At 41.5% G+C, this 25,572-nt stretch overlaps 1 protein-coding gene across 5 annotated transcripts in view; it reads right to left on the bottom strand.

Moving 5' to 3' along the window:
* The window catches only part of atp13a2 (ATPase cation transporting 13A2), a 96,135-nt gene that overhangs the window by 16,913 nt on the left and 53,650 nt on the right, over positions 1-25,572 (bottom strand). For 3 of the 5 annotated variants that reach the window (XM_069918923.1, XM_069918924.1, XM_069918928.1), the window contains 12 exons: positions 24,688-24,757; positions 23,391-23,525; positions 21,455-21,521; positions 18,251-18,382; positions 15,714-15,872; positions 14,506-14,616; positions 13,203-13,249; positions 12,208-12,396; positions 10,855-11,061; positions 4,839-4,943; positions 2,939-3,095; positions 535-655 (listed from right to left, as the gene is read on the bottom strand). In XM_069918923.1, coding sequence (XP_069775024.1) covers positions 535-655; positions 2,939-3,095; positions 4,839-4,943; positions 10,855-11,061; positions 12,208-12,396; positions 13,203-13,249; positions 14,506-14,616; positions 15,714-15,872; positions 18,251-18,382; positions 21,455-21,521; positions 23,391-23,525; positions 24,688-24,757 — 1,500 coding nt within the window. The remainder of the gene's footprint in view (positions 1-534; positions 656-2,938; positions 3,096-4,838; positions 4,944-10,854; positions 11,062-12,207; positions 12,397-13,202; positions 13,250-14,505; positions 14,617-15,713; positions 15,873-18,250; positions 18,383-21,454; positions 21,522-23,390; positions 23,526-24,687; positions 24,758-25,572) is intronic. The other 2 variants (XM_069918925.1, XM_069918926.1) reach the window with 2 other exon arrangements.

Genomic DNA, 25,572 nt, shown 5'->3' with positions numbered 1-25,572 from the left:
TTAGGGTGCAGTGTCTCACTGCAAGTTGAAGTCTGCAGTGCCAGTAAAACAATGTGTTTTAATTTGGACAGGAATTCTGTGGAGAGCGACATGACATTCTTGGGATTCCTGATCATGAGGAATATTTTGAAACCAGAGACAAAGCCTGTCATTATTTGTTTAGTTTATCCCTCCTTCTCAGAGATATTCCCTTTGTCTTAATCTGTCCCTTCCTCGTCTTTCTCAGATTTGACAAAAAGTTCTTCGATCTAAAAGTTTAACGCAGCTTCCTTTCCACAGAAGCTGCCCCACCTGCTGAATGTTTCCAGCATTTTATGTTTTTTACAGCAAAGCCCTTTTGCCATCTCTTGCACGATATTCATTTTACTTAGAAATCAAGGAAAGTCAAACATTGCATTACAGGATAGCAAAAAATTAGCCATTAACAGATCAAATAACAGAGGGCTGGACACCCGTGAAAGCTCTTTTTTTTTTACATCATTCAACAAAAATATGAAAATCAGAGAAGCACTAATTACAATAGCATCAACATACCTCTCTAATGTGTGTAGTGTCTCAAAGGTAATGCCTAGACTTAGTGTTTTGTATGCAAGTCCCAGAACTCTATACCCATCTTTGGCATAGCATCTTAATACTCCTGAGAAATCTGCAGGAACTAGAAGGAAAAAAAAATACACATTTATTGGATGCAAATGAATGCAAAGCAACAGAAATGTGTCTTTTGAACTGCAGCAAGAACCTTACTGATCAAATGCTTGACCATTCACTTCAGCAGGGGAGCATTCTTTAGACTTAATTGCTCTAATTTTACTGACATTCGTTAAAAATCCCTCCACATGTCAAGCAATCTGAAGTTCTTCCCACCCAACTACTGTCAGTGGCTTAACCCTTTTCCCCAGTTTTCTTACTCGATCACTTTTCCCCACTAGGGCCTCTTCATCTTTTGTTTCTTCCTGAACTCTAGATCTCCCTAGGATGTACAACCAGATTCATCTTCCCTGTTTCTGAGCTCATTCATTCCTCACCAACCATAACAGAAATATTGTTATAGCAGCATCCACATTCAACAAATTCTTCTCTACCATCAACACCGCCCATATCGCATTCTCTCTTTCTCTCTCTACACTTCTCAGCATGACCATTTCATCCCCATTATTTCTTGCCTACATAAAGGCAGCAGATACAACATTTGTCATTCTGCACATTCCACACTACTATCCACACATGCTTATCTGTTGAGGCAATACATTTGTAGCTTTTCAGGTGGGGTATGTTGTAGCTGCTGTGGCATCCTCCTGACTGCAGACCAAACACTGACCCCAACTAATCACTTCACTAAACATGGCCTTAATTGAGATAGCAAGCTCTCTGCTGTGCTCACCCTACTCTGTTCTAATGAAGCTCAGTAGCTTTTGGGAATCATTAATATTCTTGGCATTTTCTGTTTCTTTTAATATTGTACCTAATAACTTCAGACTACGAGTAAACAATGGTTTATGTTGGCCCAGCACTGCCTTCAGAACTTGGAAAACATTTTGATGGGCAAAGTGCATCGCTACTACCAACTCGCTCTCTAGGGTTCAACCCCGAAACGTTGGTTACATAAAGGACACTGTTTGACCTGCTGAGTTTGTGATTTCACTTCAACTATAGTGTCTGCAGACTTTCATGCTTTTCTTCCACACTCCAAAATAGGCGAGTCTGTGCCCTTCGCACAAAACTATTTTCTTTTACTGCAGAGGCCTCCATCACATTCCCCTTTCTCACCTTGCATTGCATTTCCCACTTGCACCCTGCAATTCCCACCCCTTTCCCAACTACCTTCTCAGGCACTCTATCTCAGTCATCGGAGTCTTGCTCATGCCTTAGATTTCTGCAATTTCACCTATATAACCTTATTCTGCCTTTAACTACCTGATAATCCACCACCTGCCTACATATTAGATGTAGTCCCTTCCACTTTTGCCCTGAAATAACAAATATCTATTAACCACTATTAGTTATGAGATACCAGCCATCACAGTAACCAACTTGGAAAAGAAATACATGCTCTTCAAATATCTTGCTAATACAGATAACATCCTTCCCATAACTTAAAATGTCAGGACTATTACAAACCTACTTATTTGAAAAAACTGCAATTTAAAAAAAATAAAGCCATCTTAAAGTGAAGAAATATGGTTTAGTTTTTTTTTGTTTTAAATTGCCCAAGTTCTTCAATATTCTATTATTAATTTTCCAGTTCTCCCACCACATTGCCCAATTTCCAGGCCTATCATAGGACTCTTGAGGAGTCTGCTGTTGTCCCTGCACCATGCAGTTTACATACTTTCCACTGATGGAGATTTCAACAGGCAGTCTGAACCAGTTACCCAAAACCACACCTGCTGAAATACTCTAGCTGTTCAGATCCCCTTTTCACTGCCTATAATGAATTATTTGGTGTATAAAAACATGGTGGATTACCACGAAACCAAAGAATGTTTATGGTGAACATTTTTTGTAAATGTTTACATCCAACTGTTAATTATAGTCTAGAGCAGTGGTTTTCAAACTTGAAGGAAAAGAGGTTGAGAATCACTGCTCTAGACTCAATTGTAACTGAAATATTTTGCTTGAGAAAAATTATCCTTTGGAGTTATGAAACTACCACATAACGAGTCAATGAGGTACGATTAAAAACAGTGGTTTTCAAACATTTTCTTTCCACTCATATACCACCAAAAGCAATCCCTTACTGATCACAGAGCACCTATGGCATGGGGAATACTTAAGATGTTATGTGAGTGGAAAGAAAAAGTTTAAAAACCACTGGTCTAGAGTGATAAGCAAAGATATACATTTATTCTAAACACTCTTAATCACTTATCCTAACAATCAGGAGTAATCCAAATCCTAAATTAAGGAGTGAAGGAACTTAGGAGTGAAGGTCAGTTACCTGTTTCCTTTACACAAAGGCTGGCAACCATCTCAGGTGCACCTTTCATGTAAACCTCAAATGACGAGTTGCCTGGTTTCTTCGTGATCACACTCATCCTCTGCAATGTCGAAGAAAACGGAAAACGGCGAAGTATCCCCAGAACCGTCTCTTCATTCTAGAATTGAAACAAAGAACAAATATGTGGTAAGGGTTAGAGATTATGGCCCTAATACCCATTTTCCAGGGCTATGGCTTTATGTTACTATTAACTGCAAAAGACAACCTGCACACTGGCCAGAGTCAGACAAACTGGGTCATTCAGCCCATTGAGTCTATGCCATCCATCTATACTCATCCTGTACTAATCCCATTTTATTCTAACTGCACCCATTTCCAACATTCAACTAAACACAAGGGACAATATAGAACAATCAATTAACCGACCAAACCACGTCTTCGAAATGTGGGAGGAAACTGGAGCAGCATGGCCAAATCTACATGGACACAGGGAGAATGTGCAAACACCACACAAACAGCACGAGTGGTAAGGACTGAACCCAAATGGCTGACATGGTACTTAGCTGTGCCCCACCTCAGGAGGCATCTCCCTGCATCACAACCCTGTCTACAGCTTTTTCAGCAAACTATTCTACAAGACAAATTAATATCCACGGTAAATTAATGGTAACATGAGACCTTTTTTTTGTTGAGATTAATAAGAATTTTTTGCAGGAAAAATATCTTCTGTTTAAAGGCTACCTTATTTTGGGATTGTTACCTGCAAATAACAATTTTTTTTTTAAAATTTCAAGCTGGTTCCCAGTTCATCTTATGAATCAAAATCTCACCCTTGTTCAAACTAGCTATGTCTACTTCTAGAATCTCCAGATTCTGCCTCACATTTCTTACTCTAAATCTAACTCAGTGGTTCTCAACTTTTTTTTCCCTACTCTCAAAGTGGTATGTAAGTGGGGAAAAAAGGTTGAGAACCACTGCTCGAACTACTCAAGTGAAGCAAAGCTAACTAATTACATTATTAATTGGTCTTACCAATTAACTAGCCAATGTGGAAGAACAGGGAAAAGAAAATCAGACAAGATTCATCTTGACAGAAAGGTTCCCCTATTCACAGCCTGGGGGAAATATTCCCCAAAAATGGAGAGTTTGTTAAATTGAAAAGTGCAAATGCTGTCACAATTCAATTAATCTGTTGCATGAGCAGAGAACCAGAAGTTAGCAAATAATCAACAAATACATGGTTCTGGTAAAAGTGACTTCCTCAATTAACTGGCTGTCTTAAATTAGACCAGCAATTGCTACATTGAGATCTGCATCAATATACAGTAAGACCTAAAAGAACTATTTCCACAAACATCTATTAGATTAGTTCTAATTAGGGAAAGATCAGTCCATTTTGTTTACTTTTAGTACTTTAGTTTACAGTATTTCATGCAAATTGCTGATTTTCTCTCAAGTGAACAGTCTGGTCCAAATAATTATTTATTTGTAATGACATTTATCAAGTGCTACCAAGCTATTCAACCATATGAACATCACATCACAGCCCCACCTTGTTCTCATCCATTCCTAAACAAATGCCGCTTTAAACAGGACCTCGATGAGAATAGGATGAAGATTTAAAAATTTCCCTGCCCTATTAGATATATCTATGACCAGCAAAACTTTTTTTTTTAAATTTTCATCACAGTTAAGTTCTTCATAGAAAAACAACTGAACCAGTGGTCTGAATGCTCCAGTACTCCACTGGGCAGTGCGATTACCATCTGGACATTTCTGGTTACTTCTCACAGACTTTATTGATAGAAAACTTCACTTAGGGTCAATTCAAAAGATAGAATACAGCATTATAACATTGTCAATTCTGCCACAGCATCAGTTGTGAAGCAAGAACACTCACACTTCCAAAAGTATGTTCTTCCAGCAATGGGGGTTTCATGAAAGCCAGAACCTTCATTCCAAATGTTGCATTTACATCACAGTCTGGCATCTCATTACTTAGAGTCTGAAAAAGGATACAAATCCATCAATGGAAATTGAAATAAATTATAAAGCAACTAACAAAATAACCACCAGCTTTGGTTACAGAACCACCACACTAAACTCTCACATACCATCTTTATTCATATCTTGATGCACCAAATGTCGTACGAAAAGGATCAGGGGGTTTATGACCACAACAAATGTAGAGTCAGGAGCTTAGTCAAGTGGAAGGGGGTAGAATCTGGATGCAAGGTGGTAATGAAAATATTTCATCAGGCAATCGCTTCCATCTCTTCTCAGGCCAATGCATGGCGTGTGGAGGCCTCGTGAAGAAAAAATTGGGATGGAAAAGAAGGCAAGCATAACAGCATACCTGTAAATCAGTCATTTTACGTTCTGATTTGAAATTGGTTCTGTTTATTTACACCATATCAAACATTTCTGCTGCTGTATCATCCATTTAGATTAGATTTTGCAAAGAAAATGTCATAACCCAGAAATGAGGAGATGGAGTTCTCCACCTCGCAGAAATTAGGGACGTCAGTAACTGGAATTAATCAATAACTCAGTCATCTCTGCTGTTGGCAGGAAGTTGCTGGTACTTTAATAAAATCATTTAAAAAATCACATTCGTTTACAGAATAGGAGGAAGACTTTCAGCTCACTGCACACACTAAGGCTATCCAGCTGAATTCTTGACTCTTAGGTTAAAAATACAATGCTGGAGAAACTCAGCAGGTCAGTGTACTTTATAGAGCAGAGATAAAGATACATAGCCAACGTTTCGGGCTTGAGCCCTTCATCAAGGTATAAATAAAATGTAGGCAAGAGCCCAAACAGAAGCATTCATACTTAAGGATTGGATCTATGTGCCTTTGAAGTACAGTCTACTCAAGTAGACTCAGCAAGGCTTTGTGAAGGGAAGGTCGTACCTCACATGCCTAATTGAGTTTTTTTTAAAAGAGGTTGTAGTGGACCGTGCCACTACTTGCTTCATTAGAGCTTCAGAGTTGCAGGTCTCTGCGGGCGGGAGTTTCCCAGGGACGAATGATGCTAAGGCTTTTGGGAGCAGTGTAATTTCTGGGAGTCACGTGACATGTGGAGCGAGCTAATCTCTGATATTTAAACGACTGTAAGAACGCCATTAAACCAGTCAGCTCGTAGCATCTCGAGATCTTTGTTGCTTCATCACTCACTATAATGTTGTTTGGACCTCACTATGGATGCGCAGAACGCTGTTGCGCTCAAACTTCCAGTATTTTGGACCTCGCAGCTACAGGACTGGTTCGAACAGACCGAGGCTCAGTTCCATCTGTGCCAGATTACTGCTGACACAACAAAATGCTATGTCATTGCACTGCTGGACCAAAACACCACGGGGAATACTGTCGATTTCTTACGACAGCCTCCAGCCAATGAGAGGTATGAAGCCATCAAAGACTCGCTCATACCAGCCATACCCAACACAACAGGACAGCATGACTTTTCCATATAGACAGCCTGGGGGACCGCACTCCTTCCAAACTAATAAAAGAGATGCTGGCACTCAGACAGACACAGGCTCTGTCTGCTTTCCGAGCAGGTTTTTCTCAAGCAAATGCCAGAAGATGTCCATTTGTTGCTTGCAGATGACAACTTTAGCAACCCCTGGCTTCCAGCAGCCTGTCCTGATGAGTTGTGGCACACTAAGCACGTGGAGGATTTTCAGTTGGGCATGTAGCAGTGCCTCAGCAAAGGGCACAAACTCTGCCCACTCCAATTAGCGGTGAGGCATCAGATTCAGCCAGACGCAGGACAGACAGAGCAGTGGTGCTATTACAATCAGAGATGGGAAACTGCAGCCCGTCACTGCTGTCCCTCCCTGCACAGATCTGGGAAACACCATGGCCGGCCATTGGTAGCAGCCACGACAGCCGGCCACAAGGACAACCTCCTTTTCCTCTGGGATCAACACTCAGGCTGTTGGTTCTTGGTTGACACTGGGGCTGAGGTTAGTGTGATTCCCACCTTCAGCCCAGATTCACGCTCAGGAAAGAGGGGCCCTTCCCTCACGGCTGCCAACAGCAGCAGCATCTGAACATTTGGGTCAGACAATTCCACTCAATTTTGGCTCATTGCGGTTCAGCTGGTCCTTCACAGTTGCTGATGCATCAACACTCCCTTCTAGTAGATCTCAAAGGTCACCGCCTAGTTAATTCAAAGACTTTCAAGTCCCTTGCCCTGCACTCACTCACCTTGACTCAGAGGTGCTCTCAGACAACGAATACACCAGAATCCTAGCGGAATGCCCCAGTAGTTCTCCACAGTTCATGATGGTCCAACGTAAACATAGTCATGAGTTCAGGGTTGGGGGAAAAAGTTTAGAAGTAACATGAGAGGGAGCTTCTTCACTCAGAGGGTGGTGGCTGAGTGGAATGACCTTCCGGAAGAGGTAGTTGGAGCAAGGTCAATTTTGTCATTTAAGAAAAAGTTGGATAGGTGCATGGATGTGAAGGAATTGGAGGGTTATGGGCAGGGTGCAGGTAGGTGGGACTAGAGGAGATCACTTAAATCGGTACAGACTAGAGGGGCCAAGATGGCCTGTTTCCGTACTGTAATTGTTATATGGTTTATATGGTTATAAAACACATTGCTGACACACTATCACGCACCACCATCACTTCTCTCCATTCACCTGTTCCTGGAACTTTGACAGCAGCTCAGTAGGAAGATGAAGAGATGGCCACGTATCGCACGGCCATCTCGGGACTGATATTGGAGGACACACGTTTTGGTCTAGCAAATACCTCCCTACTTTGCAATGAATCCACCGGCCAACCGAGGCCCATTGTACCTGCTGCATGGCGACATTGGGTGTTTGACGTCATACACAGTTTGGCTCACACTTCAATTAGAATGACAACAAGGCTCATGGTGGACAAATTCATGTGGCCCAGCCTGCGCAAGCAAGTCGGTGCTTGGGCAAGGATGTGCATCAGCGCCGTACCAAAATCCCACTATAGGTTTTTGTACCCACGCAGCAAAGGTTTGATCACATCCGTGTGGATATCGTTGGCCCATTACCTCATCCAGGGGCTTTACTTTCTCTTCTTCAAGGTAGAATTCAGGTTCATGAGATGGCCAGAGGTGGTCCCGCTCTCCGACACCTCCGCCTCAGCTTGGCCAAATGAATAGCGCATTTTGGATACCCATGCATATCACCTCTTACATCGGAGCTCAGTTAACGTCCAGGTTATGGTCCACAATTGATTGATAGACTGTCATCCCCAGTCCAATGGCTTAGTGGAATGTTGTCCTCGTCATATAAAAATGGTTTCCATGGTACATCTTCAGGGACCAGATTGGGTAGATGGAACTGCCTTGGGTACTGCACCAAAGAAGGATCTGCCTACGTCCTCAGCAGAATTGGTGTACGGAGTACCCCCAACCCTCCCCAACGGTCCCAAGGGATTTCATTCTGGCAGCACAGTCCCAAGGGATTTCATTCTGGTACTCACAAGCTTGAGGGAGAAAGTGCGTATCCCAACTACCCGGCATGGATCCACAACTTCATACATTCTGCCTGAACTCAACGACTGCCTTTATGTATTCCTGTGCAGGGATGTGCGCAGGACACCGTTACAACAGCCATATAAAGGTCTTTTCAAGGTGCTACGGAATAATTGCACCACGTTTGTTATAGACATTGGCAGCAGGCAAGAAGTGGTTTCGGTAAATCACTTAAGCCAGCACATGTCGACCGAGATCAGCTGGAGCAGGTGACATGCCCCTGGCACAGGGGGCGCCCACAGGCCAATGCTACTCATGATAACAGGATTGTGTCGTCAACTCCTCACCCCGGTTCTGGGGCGGGGGGGGGGGTCATGTGGTAGATTGCGCCAATACTTATCTCACCAGATCTTTGGAGTCACGGGTCTCCGCGGGCCCGAGAGTTTCCCGGGGACTAATGGTCCCAAGGCATCTGGGAGCCACATCATTTCCAGGAGTCACTTGACACTGGGAATGCGGGAATCTCGGATATTTAAACGACTGTAAGAACGCCATTAAACCAGTCTCTTGTGTTCTTTGTTGCTTCCCCACTCTCTAGAGTGGTGATCCGTCACAAGGTAACAAAAGAAATTGATGAGGGTAGGGTGGTAGATGTGGTCTATATGGATTTTAGCAAGGGATTTGACAAGGTCCCATGAGAGATTCATTCAGAAAGTCATGAGCCATGGAACTTTGGCTGTGTAGATAAAAGATTGGCTTGCAGATAGAAAACCGAGAGTAGTAGTGGAAGGAAAGTATTCTATCTGAAGGTCAGTGACTAGCTGTGTACTGCAAAGATCTGTTCTGGGACCCCTGATCTTTGTGATTTTTATAAATGACTTGGATGGAGACACAAGGATGGGCCAGTAGGTTTGCAGATGATACAAAGGTTGGAGGAGTTGTGGAGCTGAAGGTTTTCGAAGGTTACAAGAGGATACAGACAGGATGCAGAGTTGGGCAGAGAAGTGGCAGTTGGAGTTCAATCTGGACAAGTATGAGGTGATGTATTTAGGAAGGACAAACCAGAAGGCTGAGTCCAGGGTTAATGGCCAGTTAATTAAGAGTGTGAATGAATAGAGAGACTTTGGGGCCCAAATCCATGCATCCCACACAGGTTGATTGGATAGTTAAGAAGGCCTATGGGATGCTGGGCTTGATTAATAGGGGGATTGAGTTCAAGAGTAGAGAGGTCATGTTGCAAATTTACAAATCTCTGGTGAGACCACTCTTAAAAGTATTGTGTTCAATTCTGGTCACTTCAAGCAATGGAGAGGGTGCAGAGATTTACCAGGACGTTGCCTGGATTGGAAAATAAGTCTTATGAGTCAAGGTTAGCAGAGCTAAGATTTTTCTCTTTGGAGCGTAGAAGGATGGAGACTTGATAGTGGTCTACAAGAGTCACAGTTAGGGTGGACAGCCAGCATCTGCTTCCCAGGACAGGAATAGCAAACAGCAGATGACTTGTACAAAGGTGGAGGGAGGTAAGTTTAGGGGAGACATAAGGGGTGTCTTTTTTTTAATAAAAATGCAGAGAATTCCAGGAGTGCCTGGAATGCCTTGCCAGGGATGGTGGTAGAGGCTGAAACATTAGAGGCATTTGAAATTCTTAGACAGGCACATGGATGGAAGAAAAAGGTATGAAGGGTTTAGTGCTTTTTTTTTTTAAAAAAAAAAGAATATATGCACAACCTCGAGGGCCAACGCATATAGGTGCTGTAGTTTTCTATATTCTATAAGCCTGAAACAATGATAACCATATAAACTATCCTGTTTAAGCTGCTGAGTTTCTCCAGCATTGTGTCTTTAACTTCAATCATGGTGTCTGCAGACTCTCATGTGCTACTCTCGACTCTTAGGCTTGGGTTATGATTCAAGTGCTTGCCCCAATAATTTTCAATGTAGTGATGTTCCTATCCCCATCTCCCTTTTGGACAGTGAATTCCAAATTCCCATTATCTTCCAGGTAACAGGAGTCCTTCCATTCCCATAGAGAGATTGTTTTTTAAATTAAATTAAATTTAGACATGGTAACAGGCCAGTTCAGCCCACGAGCCTGTGCTGACCATTTACACCCAATTAACCTACAATCCCCAGTTTTGAATCATGGGAAGAAACCAGAGCAGACACGGGGAGAGTGTACCAATTCCTTAAGGACAGTGGAGGATTTGAACCCTGGTCCTCCAGGTCGCTGGCGCTGTAACAGCGTTGCACTAACCGCGTCACCCCAAATGAGGTCTCACAAATCAAGACACAAGCTCACAATAAACTGGAGATGCAAGCCCTGCAAATTCTGAATATTTTCCAGTAGTTACATGATTTTGAACAAGAAAATGATGGACAAAAGGAATGTCAGTCTTCCTCCCCTTTTAAAAATATTGGAAAATGTAGTCTGAAAGTTGACTCACCCAACCAGTTGACTCAATCATCTTTAGATCAAGTGGGTCACCAATCGGTCGATTATTCAGCAGCGTTACGCTATGACAAGTCGCTAGGGCATGCAGCATTCGACTGCTTACGAGACGTTGAGTATCTTGAATAATTGGATCAAAGTTCTTGCCTCCTGCCAATACAACTCCCCAATAGTCCAGCCCTTCCTCAGTAAGTGTTCCTGTCTGAGAGGGGACAAAAAAATGTCTGGTAAAACTTTACACTTCGTGATGATTCATCAAGAACAGTAGAAATAGCAGGAATAGGCCATCGGGACCTTTGAACCTGCTCCACCATTCAACATGATCACAGCTGATTTGATGTTAGGCTATCTCCACCTCTACTATATTAAAATGTATCCAAGCTTGTCTTAAAAATATTTACTGAGGTCGCCTCCACTGCCTCAATGGGCAGTGAATTCTACAGATTCACCACCCTCTGTGAAAAGCAGTTCTTCTTCATCTGTCCTAAATTTGCTACCCTAAAACTTGAGGCTATGTCCTCTAGTCCTGATCTCCACTACTAAAGTAAACAACTTACCTAACTCTATCTTATCTTTGCCTCTCAATTTTGTTTCCATAAGATCCCCTTTCATTCTTCTAAATTCCAGCAAGTACAATCCCAGACAACTCAATATCTCCTCATAGGCCAACCCCTTCATCCCTGAAATCAACCTGGTGAACCTCCTCTGCATCACCTTCAAAGGCAGTACATCCTTCCTCAAGTAAGGAGATCAGAACTGCACGCAGTCCTCCAGATCCAGCCTTACCAGGGCCCTGTACAGTTTCAACATAACCTCCATGCACCTCTTGCATAACCTCTTGCAATGAAGGCCAACATTCCATTTGCCTTCTTGACCACCTGCTGCACCTGCAAACCAACCTTATGTGATTCATGCACAAGCACTCCCAAGTTCTTCTGCACAGTAGCATGCTGCAATCGCTTACCATTTAAATAATATTCTGATTTTCCATTTTTCTTTCCAAAGTGGATAACCTCACATTTGCCAACATTGTACTCCATCTGCTAGACCCTTGACCACCCACTTAACCTTTTAGTGACACAGTTGGCGTAGCAGTTAACACAACTCCTTTACAGCACCAGTGATCAGGACCAGGGTTTGAATCCTGCGATGTCTGTAAGGAGTTTGTACATTCTTCCCCAGGGGCTCCAGTTTCCTCCCACTGTTTGAAACCTGCCAGTGTGCAGGTTAATTAGGTGTAAATTGGGCAACACGGATTCATAGGCAGAAAGGGCTCGTTACCGTGCTGTACGTCTAAATTTAAATCAACACCCAGAAGCCTAATCCAGTTATTTGCTGTCCATCTCACCTTATCAAAGCAGATTAGTTTCAGTTTGCCACAGATGTTGATACGTGGAGGACTAATACAGAATATCCCATATTTTTTCAGTCTATCTTGGGCATAGATCGCCCCAACAGTCATAGCTGCAGGGAGTGCAGGAGGAATAATGATTGTGATCAAATCAAGGATACGTGTCAACACACGTCCTACTGACACCTAGAAATGCAAAGGAAAGAAAGACACATCATGGAGAGACCAGGATACTTCAAGGCCACCACCTATCAACAAAGACAGAATAGGAAACTGCAGAGGTAACTAATCTTGAAGGAAGCAAAGCCACTGCCTAGTAGAGAATGCATCTCATTCCAAGTGCTTGACTAAGTGGCATCATTTTAGAATTCCTGAAAAAGTCTCATCTTTTAAAAACAATGCAAATGGAACAATAGTTGCAGCTGGTGGAGCCACTGCCTTGTGGCATGAAAGAGCCGGGTTCGATCCTGGTCTCAAGTGTTTTTTGCATGCTCTCCCTGAAACTGACCGACCGGGTGCCCTGGCTTCTTCCCACTTCCTGTAGGACCACTGGCTCTAGCGTGTAGGCAAGTTGGAGAACCTGGGAGAAGTTTGCTCTAAGACTCCATGAAATGATACAGCTTATAATCATCTCTTGATTCTCTGTTCCTGCAATTTATAATTTGTGTTTTTGAAATATTCAAGGCTGTTGATTTTCCTTTATATTTTGTTTAAAAAAGCCTGATCCCCATTCAAAACTTTCCGCAAAACAGTGCATGGGAGAGAACTCAGTGTGCACCTTCCACACTGCTACACATATAACCATATAACCATTTACGGAGCGGAAACAGGCCACGTTGGCCTTTCGAGTCTGCACCGGTTCACTGATTCATACAATCCTTTTGGAATTGAGGATTTGCAAAATGATTAAAGAAGGATTGACTGGACTGTCTATTCACCGTCTAAAATTGCAGTGCTAGACTAAATAAAGACAAGAGTTTCAAATTACTCACCCTCTGTTTTTCTAGAATCACGATGCTGTATATATCCCCAATCAAAGCTGCAAAAAAAAAAAACATAAATAGTTAGTCTTAAATTAAATCTATTGATAACTTTATACCACATCTTCTGCTCTCCGAGGCAGCCAGGAACGTGTAATTGTAACATGTAGCTCCATCCTAACTGCACTTTGTTTATTTCTCCGGCTTGCCTCTAGGCATTGACTGACACATTACCAACTGAGGTGTTTTGAGTGTTGAAGAGCGAAGAATAATGTCACAACAAAGCAGACCCCTGAGAGGAATGCATAGGCTTTACAGCAGAAACCTGGAGCAAGAATCTATACTCATTTCTCATTCAATGGTTTAATTTAAGCTCCCAAACTGAAAACACAGTATTTATGCTGAGTCTTCTCACATTGAAGATTCTTTATTTAACCTATTAAATCTGGATCATTGTGGTTAACACAACGCTTTTACAGCGCCAGTGAACTAGGTTCGAATCCAGCACCTTCTGCAAGGAGTTTGTACGTTCTCCCCATTTCCTCTGGGTGCGATGGTTTCCTCCCACCCTTCAAAAACATGCAGGGGTTGTAGGTTAAGAGGTGTATTTGAAGGGGCAAAGGCTCATGGATCGAAAGGGCCTGTTACCATGCTGCACATCCAAATTTAAATTTAATCAAGGATCATCATCTCTACTGTAAAGACCATGAAACTTAATGTAATAAATTCAGATACTAGCATTGTGGAATCTGTGTTATTAAAAATGAGACCCTTTTACTAATGGAGGGCAAAACAATCAAAGTAATCCAGCACGTCCAGTAGTACCTGCATAAAGAGAAACACAGTCAATATTGCAGAATTGATGAGGAGTTTCTGATCTGAAATGTTGATTTTTTTTCTCCATAGATCTGGCTCACTTGCTTAATGCTTTGTTGGTTTTAAATTCTCAGCATCTAGTTTGGCTCCAATAGATTGCTTGGGCCTTCACTTCTCATCTGGTATTTAGCAAGGAGAAGATTATGCCCTGTTTTCTAACAGAAGGAAATAACGGGTCCCAATTGCACAGGTCAAAGGGACAACAGGGGCAGCACAATGGTGTTACAGCGCCAGTGATTGGGATCAGTGTTCGAATCCCATACTGTCTTTAAGGAGTTTGTACGTTCTCCCCGCGACCTGCATAGGTTTCCTACCACCCTTCAAAACGTACCAGGGGTATTAGGTTCACTGGGTGTAATTGGGCGGCATAGGTTTGCTGGATATCTAAATTTAAGTTTTAAAAAAAGTTATTCCCAACATAATAAACAAAAGTACTTACCGAGTATTCCAAGAAAGATAATGAACTTCATAGCATCTTTGTAGAACATAAATCCCAAAGGTTTAGGATATAGAATTGAACTGATCAGTTCTCCTTTACTTGTGCAAAAGCCTGCAGAGAAAGAGAAACATGCAATTAATTGTCTAAACACAAAAGAAATAGAAATCTGCGCAAAGCTGATGATAGAGCACAATATTCTGGCAGCACTAGTTTATAGAATAGACACACTCACTGTAGATTCTGGTATCACAGCTAAATGACAATTTTTTTCCAATTTTCTCCTCTATCAGCAAAAAAAATTCAATCCAATAAAGCAGCCACTCACATTGCTGCTTCCTCACGCCTCAATAGGAATAATGAAAGCGGCCTTTGTCTAGAAAGGAGCATTACAAGCATCAGTCACCAACCACTGATCTTTGCGAAAGTGCTTTGCCTGTAGAATTGCATTATGTGGGTAATTATAGCTTTGAGCAAAACTTATTTCCTTTCCCTTATCACTTTTTGTGGGATTTTCTTTCTTTTCACTCTTGTGTGGTTTCGACTCTATTCATCACAATTATGTGGGGTATGGTTACCAGATCCAGTGATTTTTGTGCATTTTCTAACATGGACAAAATTGACTTAAAATTATCTGTAAAAATCCAACCCAGTCATTAGCTGGGGAGGGCCTGTATACATTATTAGATTTCTTGCTTCTTTCACCTTTGGTAAACAGTCACCACCTGAATCATTACTAATTTCTCTGCCTGTAGTTGCTGCTTGAATCGTTCCTTACATGTGATGTTTTTACTTTTGCCTAAACCACACAAGGATTTGGCTCTTTGATCCTTTTATCTCTTCCCGCCCCCCCACCCACCACCACTTCGAGGTCAGCAGAATGCAGCCCTGCTTCAACTTCCAGGATTCTTACTGGCATCTTTTAGAAATAGTTCCCTGGTTGTATTGTTTTTGATTGGACAACAAATTTTATGGTGCTAATAAATAATGTGCTTGTGGGCTATATACAAAATGAGGTAGCATAGCAAATTCCTGTGAAACCATTAACTTTCAGATTAAAATCTTTTCCTGCCATTATCCTTGTCCTGCATATGTATTGTTTCTCATATGTGTGAATGCTCGAGGAACTCAGCCAGTCTTGCAACATCCATAGGAGACAAAGATATATAACTGACATTTCGGGCCTGAGCCCTTCTTCAACCAAGCAGTACCTGTTTTCACCACCACAGCCAAAACCTGCTGGTCCGTGCTGTAACTCTTTGACTGTAAAACCTGGGTCCCACAGAAAAGTGTGTGCCGTTTGTGTTCTTCAGTGGAATAGATCACATTTTGAATAGGTAGCGGCGTCTTCATTACTGGTACACTTTCACCTGGCAAAACATCACCCAACAGTAATAATTTTTTTTTGGTTGTATTCCTTTTTCAAGCATTTCATAAGACCATTACAGACAGGAGTAGAAATAGGCTATTCAGCCCATCGAATCTGCCCGCCATTCAATCATGATCTGATTCATTTCCGCACTCAGCCCCAATGCCTGGTCTTCTCCCATAACCTCCCTGGCTAATCAAGAACCTATCAATCTCTATCTTAAATACTCCTAATGACTTGGCCTCCACAATGCCCTATGGCAACAAATTCCTCAGATTTACCATCCTCTGCATCTGTTCTCAGTGGACATCCTTCAATCCTGAAGTTGTACCCTCTTGTCCTAGACTCTCCCACCATGTGAAACAACCTTTTTACATCTACTCTGTCCATAACTTTCAACAATCAATGTTTCAATGAGATCCCCCCTCATTCTCCTAAATTCCAATGAGTACAGGCCAAGAGCTGTCAAACATTCCTCATATGATCATCCTTGTGAGCCTCCTCTGAACCCTCTCCAGCATCAGTACATCCTTTCTTAAATGAGAAGACAAAAACTGTTCACAATGCTCATCAGTACCTTATAAAGCTTCAACATCACATTCCTGCTCTTCTATTCCTCTTTAAATGAATACCAGCATTGCATTTGCTTTCTTCACCACCAACTCAACCTGCAAGTTTACCTTCAGCACATGAGGACTCTGAGGTCCCTTTGCATCTGGGAGTTTTCAAATTTCTCCCCATTTAGAAAATAGTCTGCCTGTTTATTTCTTCTACCAAAGTGCATGGCCGTACACTTTCTGACATTGTATTTCACTTGCCACTTCTCTGCTTCCCTGTTTCCTCAACGCGACCTGCTCCTCCACCTACAACATGCAATTCCTAATTTATCCTCCTAAGAAACAAAAGCAGTGAGCAGGAAATACCCCTGAGCCTGTTATAATTCAAAAAGATTATGGGTAATCCTTCGTGTGTGATCCTCTGAAAGAGAAAGGTAGGTGGGTGGGGACTAAAGCAGCTTGAAAAAGAGAGAACAAGAAGGGTCTTTAATCATTTAAACCAGGGGCAACCTTTTACCATGTGTGGGCTGGACGATGTGTCAATAGTTGAATGGCGGATTGCAATGATGTTTCCACAAATGAAATAAATATTAAAGCACAGACATTACGTAATTTAATTTTTCGAATGTCTGCTTGAAGTACATAATGTGCAATGTATGATCATAACTGACGATAATTTATCAAAAAACAATCCTTGAAGTTGCAAGTTCAGGTTGTTCAGATGAGACATAACATCCACCAGAAATGCCAAGCCTGAAAATCAGTCGGGATCACGAAAATGGGAGGCATCACTTTGTGTACAAGAGACATGTTGGGTGGAGGAAGCTGTTGCGTTCACTAGGTCTGGTTACGTCTCATTCTCCAATCAGGATTTCTGAACTCTTATCATCTTACAGGACCACGGATGTTGTCTGAACGGACATTATATATTGGCAGGCTGGGTACTGTCTGCTGAACTCAGGATCTATTAGGAAGGGGCAATAAACACCGACCAGCAACAGCCACAGATTGAAATAAAAGATCAAAAAAAGTTTGTGCTTTAAAAATAAGGATAACGTTAGTCGAGACTGGTAGAAAAGGACCAGCACCTGGGAAGAGTGAAACGTGAAAGTCTGCAGGCACTGTGATTGCAGTAAAAACACGCAGAAATGCTGGAGCAACTCAGCCGATCTCGCAACGTCCATAGGAGGCAAATATATTTCTGACGTTTTGGGCCTGAGCCCTTCTTCAAGGTAGGACCAAAAAGCAGGCAGGCATTTGAATAGAGACTGGGAGAGAAAGGGGCAAGAGTGGGAGGAGGACCAACCAAGAAACAAAGGGTGTTAATTGCCTATGGTTAGAGGAAAGATGAGAATTGATTTTGGCTGTGAAAAGAGACAGAAAGAACAGAGAAAAGAGAGACTGAACTAGAGGAAACAAGACAAGGTCACAATCCCACAATACTGCTGTAAAGAAGACCAGTCATTAAGCTGGCTTTGCTTTTTTTTAAAAAAAACATTGAACCAAACAACACTGGCACAATGCTGCCCCAGTGTGCCATTTTACAAAGCATGCCGGCATTCCAGAAGCAAAGGAGGCGTTAAAATGCAATGCAGCGTCAGCATCTAATGTGATGGCTCGTCCTTTTTACACCGACATCGATTCGGTAGTGCAACTACCTCCGCTTCCAGCTTAAAGGCAGGACTACAATGACTGCCCATTCCGCGTTCGTACCCTTTGCACAGAACGGAGTGACACAATATTCCCGCCTTGAAGAGTCTATGTAAAAGGGACTACAGATTCAATCAGCTGAGAGCAGAGAATGATTCTGTTGGCTTCTTACCTGTAAGCATGCTCTCGTTGACCATGCACTCTCCATTTAGAAGTGCTACATCACATGGAACAAGAATTCCATCTTCAGGTATCACAATGCAGTCACCAGGTACTAAATCCTGAGAACTTATCACTTCCTCTTCTGTTATATAGATTTAAAAAAACCAGTCAGCTCATTACCAGAGTACAAAAGGCAAACGAGAAAGAACATATTAAGGCTGTGGTAATGGCAAGAGCACTTGGTCAAAGTTGACTTAATTTACAACCTAACCTACAAAACAGATGGTTATCACAAATGATTACTTGGAAAGAATGCGTAAATAAACATTGCTAGATAGAAATTAGGCTTACAATCATCATACACTATATAACGTGCTTGTTCCCAAATTCCTATAAAAAGCTACCATTAATAGCACATAAAAATAATTTGTGAAATAGGAATTGTCCAAATATCTTTATACTGAGTGATGTAGCTAATTTCAAACCACAAATATCAGTGAGTTCTAATAAAATTGCAAACCAAGCAGAGGTAAAGGCACACAATGGACATATTTATGAATATATTCTGTTAAAATGACAGTTATAACCTTCTGTCCATTAATATCAACTACTTTTCATATTAAGTTCCACACCGTGAAGTACGGGCACAAAATGGGGAATAGTAAACAGTTTGTGCTCTCAACATTGAAAGTTGTCAGATCAGGGCAGTAAAACAAGCTGAAGTGCAAATTCAATTTACACTACACTTCTAACAGAGTGAAACGATCACAAGATGCTTCACGAGCATTAACGAGTATTAAAACTTTGACACACAAGGAGATTTTGGAGATAATGGTCAGAGATAGTGAAGAGGTTGAGGGAGGGAATTCCCCAACTTAAGACATTGGCAAATAGATCAAGATGTTGGTATAATTATATTCTTGAACACAATGATTCCACAATGGAAGAACACAGATATTTTGAAAGGTGTGAGGGGGTTGGGGGGTGGTAGTGGGAGAGCATAGGGAAAAGTAAACTCATGAAGGACTTTGAAAATTTTAAACCTTATTTAAAATAGAGGTCTTTAAATATACTGGATGTCATACATTACCAGGCAATAGATGGGTTAACAGGACTTGAGTGAGAATGTAAATAGCAGATATTTGATTGACCCCAAGTGTAAAGCACTAAACAAGGAAGGGAGACAAGGAGAGCACTGTAACGGTCGAATCCAGAGGCATTCATGAGCACTGGGGCAGGCGGCATGCAGGTGGAAATAAAAGATAACTTTAGTTAATGCTTGGGAAAGAGATTCCATTCAAATACGACACCAAGATCATGAACAAATGGCTTCATTCTGGGGCACAGCAGAGTGTTGGGGAGGAAATGAGGCCAAGGAAGGGGAAGTTTATGAAGAAGACTGAAGGCAATGGCTTTAGAGCAGCTGTGCATATGTGCATACACATATGAAAAGAAATCATCTGGTAACTGCTGTCAGGAATCCATTATTCCTTCTACAAAACACAGGTTTTCTGCCATTTCATAAGAATAAGAGACTTTGTTATCACAATTGCTTGGATTTCTTTCACTCCCCTTCTTTGAGCACTTTCTTTCTTTGGCTTGGCTTCGCGGACGAAGATTTATGGAGGGGGTAAAAGTCCACGTCAGCTGCAGGCTCGTTTGTGGCTGACAAGTCCGATGCGGGACAGGCAGACACGTTTGCAGCGGCTGCAGGGGAAAATTGGTTGGTTGGGGTTGGGTGTTGGGTTTTTCCTCCTTTGCCTTTTGTCAGTGAGGTGGGCTCTGCGATCTTCTTCAAAGGAGGTTGCTGCCCACCAATCTGTGAGGCGCCAAGATGAGATTTAACATCCGCAAATATTCTCACAACACCTTGCCTTAAGGCAAGGTAATTTTACAGGTTGCTCAATCATGGAGGATAATGAAGTTGATCCCATCTTCAATACATTTCAACCATACAAATTTGGCTGTTAAATATATTGTGATTCTTCAAGGTTATGAAAGGTGCTATACAAATTCTTTACAGAAGATACAGCCTAGCTCATATCCAATTAAAATCCGAGTTAACACTTGCTTGTGTGCATCAAACGCTGCAGCGGTTATCAGTTCCCTCAGTGATGTCAGGGCCTACTGCATAGAAGTTCTTTGTTTCTAAAATTCAGTGTTAAATTGGGCAGTATCTTATCCAATAAGTTCGGAGTTAGATATTCTCATTGGCTCAGGCTCACTTGTTGTTTAGAATGTGGATTTAGGTGTGGTGGGGGGGGGGCGGATATTTTAAGATGTGCGGAGTAAGAGATTTCTCCCCCCACACAGAAAGTGGTAGGTGCCTGGAATAGGCTACCAGGGGCAATGGTGGAACAAACATGTAGCGGTCTAAGAGGCTTCTAAAATAGCTGCATGGTTAGAGGTGTAGTAACAGCAGTACTGCCACTGCTGTGGACCCAGAAGAGTAGAGAGTGAAGATGCACTCTGCTCAGAAGGGTTCAGTCCCAGTCCTAATGCCTCTGTGCCCAAGATGGCAGCTCCTGTGCTTGCCACCAGCCTCAAGGGGTCGCAGCCTCCAAGGGAGCAGCAGACTGGCACAGGGCACCAGAAAAAGGGAGAACACCCACCTCTCCCTCTCTCCCTCCATTGAGGAGAAGCAGGCGAAAACACAGGAATAAACCTGACTCATGGGAACCAGGATTTAAGCGGATGAAGAGGGCAGGAAAGGCTCCCAAAGGGCCTAGGGTGCCAATGGTTTCTTGATCGGGTCAGAGGTTTGGATCTGAAGCTCAGGCTACCGATTGATCAAACAGAAGTCCGTGCGGCTGCAGGAGTGCTGGAGATGAATAAACAGACACTCAGCAACCCTGAAGGGACTCTCTTTTGCTTTGTTTTCTCTCATACTGCAAGGGGTTCTGGGCAATACTAATGGCAACTCTCTGTCTGCAGACAGAAGGCAATTCCCCGTAATATTTTACAGGTTCTGCACTATTACATGACAATAATGGAATCTTGAAGATAGACACAGGAATGAGGAACATGGATCGTGTGCATGCAGAAGAAATTAGTTTAATTTGGCACAGACATCAGGGGCCAAAGGGCCTGTTCCTGTGCTGTAATGTCGTTTCTTGCAAAACACTTTTCTACAATTAATTATCAATTATATACACTGTCCAGCTGATGTTCTGTTCCACTTTTGTACATAAGAATATAAGCATCAGTCACTTACCTCCACTTTCTCTATGGACCTGTACATTAAGTGTCAACTTTACCATATTCCGTAGCATCACACTTTGCTACACGAAGAAAAAAGATACAATCAATGCTCTATCTTGAAATTCTTCACTTTAACAGCTTAATAATCACTTAAGTGAATCATAATGACCAAGAAATTTACCACCAGCCACAAAACCAAAAGCAATTCTGATTAAAGAATTGAAAACATTCATTGCTCTCATCGGACATAAGATTCAAACTACACTATGAGTGCATAGAAACTTCCAATTTTTTTCCCAGCTTCTGAGGGGAAAAGCTGTGTACAAACATTTTCTCATTGTTATGAGCTCTATCTCTTTGACAAGATGTTTTCCTCAGCAAGGTAAATATATATCATGGCTAATGTGATTTATGGTGTGAAAAAAAAACAAGGCAAGGTAAATATATGTTGAATTACAAGGTCTGAAAAAAAATTAGATCAAATGGCAGAAGTATTATTGTTCGTCTGTACAAAGAATAAGCACTACGCAACAGGATAGAGGAAGTCTCTGATAAACAGCTTTAATCCACAAGCTCAAAGGGCAAGGACTCAACTCTACTGCTGCTGCTTGAGCAGCATTCTGTGATCTCAAAGTCAGCAAATTATCAAAACGATCTCCCATTTTTCAACTATGTAATTTCATCCACATTCCTGTAGAGCTTTCAATAAAGCTAGAAATTTTGCTTAGGATTGTCATCCTGGATGAGTGATTCTATCGTCCACAAATAGAGACTGTGTTGTGTATTTAATAAACCGTGTGCCAGAAGCATCTGACAGCTACCTCACTCCAACACCCATTTTCTTCATGCATTCCAATTTGTTTTGAAAGTGCAAGAGAATGCAATTTCCTTCCCTATCTTTATCTTTTACCTGCTCTATATTACAGCACGTTTCCCCAGATCTGAAAAGCTTGGGACTGGACATTTTTTCAGTTAACTGAAAATTTTTAAGCTAACCGAATAATGGCTTTAATCAGCCCAGTAGAATACTTGTATCAGCGACTAAACAACAAAAAAAACCTGAAGACTTTTCAATCATAAAATAATGTCTATTTCTTAACCAAAAAAAATGGTCTCTGCTTACAAAATAAAATAAATGCAGATCCACGACTCCGCCCCACCAATCCCTGACACTTCCCCACCACCATCACCAATCCCCACCGCCGTCACCACTCCCCGACACTTCCCCAACGCCGTCACCAATCCCCGACGCCTCACCTTCTCCGGGCCAACATCCAGCCATTCAGCGGCTGTCTTCCTGGCTGGTTTTGAGCTCTGTTGTTACCAAGCTGGCACCAACAGAATGACAGAGCCCCACATAAGCAGGTTTGGTGAATTTATTTTCAACTTGTGACATCATGTCGCCACCAAAAAAAAAGTTGGGATAATTGAACTTTTCAGTGAACTGAATTTTGGATGTGGGAAACGTTCTGCATTTGGATTGCAGATTTAGATTGATAATATATACACTTTCAATGGAAATCCATTTCTAACATTAAATTATCACAAAACAGCTGATTGTAATAAAGTGCTGACCAGTATTTCACCTCAACAATTGTCAAATCCTTAGAAATCTGAGTACATGTCTCTTATTCCTACACACAATATTTATATATTTGCCATGTACCTGCACTTTACCAATAGAGTTAACACTTCATTTTCATATTACACTGTACAATAAAACAATGTTCAAAGTTAAATAAGTAGCAAGTTAATGAACAGGCCTAGAAGTATTCTAGAAATTGGGGGAAATTAAGCAAACATCCAAATGCTGCTATTTCCTGATATAACCTCATTTGTTTTCCCAAGTTTAAAATAATAATAGCTATTATAATCATTTTAGTTCCAGGAACAGTATTTCAGGTCATGCACACAACGTCTACCTCAGTATTCACTTCTTAACGATGTACCTTATGTGTCTGGTAGAGGGATATACCAATGGATATTACTGAGATTAAAAGGATGCATGCTGCATAATAATAATATTCCTCAATGATCCAAAGTATAATACTGAAAATCTGAAAAATGTAAAAAGGATTCAGGACCTGGAACAGAGAGAAAAAAAATGAAAGTTCAGCATCCAACTTAGAAATGGAAAAAACACACTTTACCCTTCGATTAGACCATTCTTACAGCTTTACTACTGCTGGGCTCCGTCACCTTCATTTTACCTGCATTGTTCAATGTTCCAAGTTACAGTGCAAATAAATTACTCTCCAGCACCCAAACCAAGTCAGGGCATCCACAGAGTCATTTACTGTGATAGCTGCTGGTGGTCCATCTGCAAGGATGCAGACACAGTAACTTTGACCTTTTCGACAGAGAGCGCATCAAAGCTACTTTGGTCGCCCAGCTGTTAGACAAATCACGATCAAACAACATAGCACTGACCTCTCCCTGTTCATACTAACATACACAGTAGGATATCTTATTGTTATACAGTAAAAGTTCAAAAATCTAGATGGCAGAAATCAGGACCACCCAAGAATCTGGACTTTGAAAACTCTCCAACTTCTTAAATTTAAAGGGCTTGCATGCATGTGTAAGCGCCATTGGTACACAGAAGTAAACAAAAATATATTTTTTTGTACTTTGTATTAAATGTTTCATTAATAAACTATCAACATTTACCAATTCAACTCTTCTTTTATCCCTTTAAATTTGAATTTTAAAAGTACAGCCCGAGAATCTGAAAAATCCGAACTGACCTCATCTCCCGAGCAGTCCGGATTTTTGACTTTTACTGCCCATGCATTTGACCCAAGTTATTAGGATGAAGGGTGAAATCTCAAGTTAAAATTGCGATCAGACTTCAACAAAGAAATCACTCATTTCTGAGCAAAAAAATTTTTTTTCGACCCAGGTCTCGTTTTTCCATCCCCACATGTTTTGGGAAGAGCCCCCTCTAACAGCAAGAGAGTAAGTAGCTTTCTCCTACAACCAACAACTAAATTCTGCCGCAGAGGAAACTTAGTAGCCTTTCCTCCACCGAGCGCAAAATCATCACCTGCATATGGTCACGCTGCAAGAATGAATTCAGGGTCATGAATCTCCTATCCAATCACAAATCTGGAACTCCAATTCTACATATCGGCCTGCCACAGCACAATGATTTGGATACTCAACTTACAATCTGCCTGACCACCCCTCCCCCCTCATCCCAAATAAAAAAAATCACTGTGGGGGGGAAGGACCATTTCAACTTACCTCTTCTACTAACAGCGTGAAGTATGGTTTTACAAGCACCTCAATCATGTTTGGTCCATATACCTGCCTTCTGCAAATAAAACAAATAAAATACAGCAATCCAGAAGAGCCTAACTTTTGCCAAGGCAATTAGCACCAATGCCTCTCAAATACTTAGCCCAAGGAAAATATGGATAGTGAATGTCAGCCATTCATTCATCCAAGAGGCACATCACTATTAAATTAATTCTTGTTCTCACTCTTCACCCAAAGACATCTCCATGGATCTTAAGCCATGGTTGAGTGTTGAAATGCAAGTTTATTTTCTCTGTTCTCGCACAGCAATAGAGAAATCAATTGCAGTGCTTTAAAGAATAAATCAGAATTGCTAAGGTAGACAGCTTTCAGTTAGATAATGGTATCAATGGACAGGGAGAAAAAACAGGTAATTTTGCAACTGAGAGACACAATACTGTAGCATGACAAAACATCTTGATCTATTCCAGCAGGTATCCAAACAAATACACAACACAGGCTGACGATGATGCATCTTCTGAACATCTATCTTTCTCCCTTGTCAAAGAGTTTAAATTTTCTTTTTTTTTTTTAAATATTTTTGGCGGGGTAGAGGTCGATTCCGACCATTTAAACCCATGCTGCCCAATTAGCCCCATATTAACCTACAACCCTGTACATTTTGAACAGTGGGAGGAAAACCCACGCAGACACAGGAATAATGTACGAACCCTTTACAGACAGCATCAGATTTGAACCTTGGTTGCTGGTACTGTAATAAAGGTGGCAGACATCTACAAAATGGTAATCACAGCATTCCCCAATGTTTATGGGTCCTCAAGATTTAGGAAGCATCCAAGAAAGTGAGCTCCACATTTATTTAAGTAGAAA

This window comes from Narcine bancroftii, chromosome 2, assembly GCF_036971445.1.
Source record: "Narcine bancroftii isolate sNarBan1 chromosome 2, sNarBan1.hap1, whole genome shotgun sequence".
Taxonomy (NCBI): Eukaryota; Metazoa; Chordata; class Chondrichthyes; order Torpediniformes; family Narcinidae; genus Narcine; species Narcine bancroftii.
Note: the sequence above shows the minus strand (reverse complement) of the source record. Positions and strands in the feature narration are given on the sequence as shown.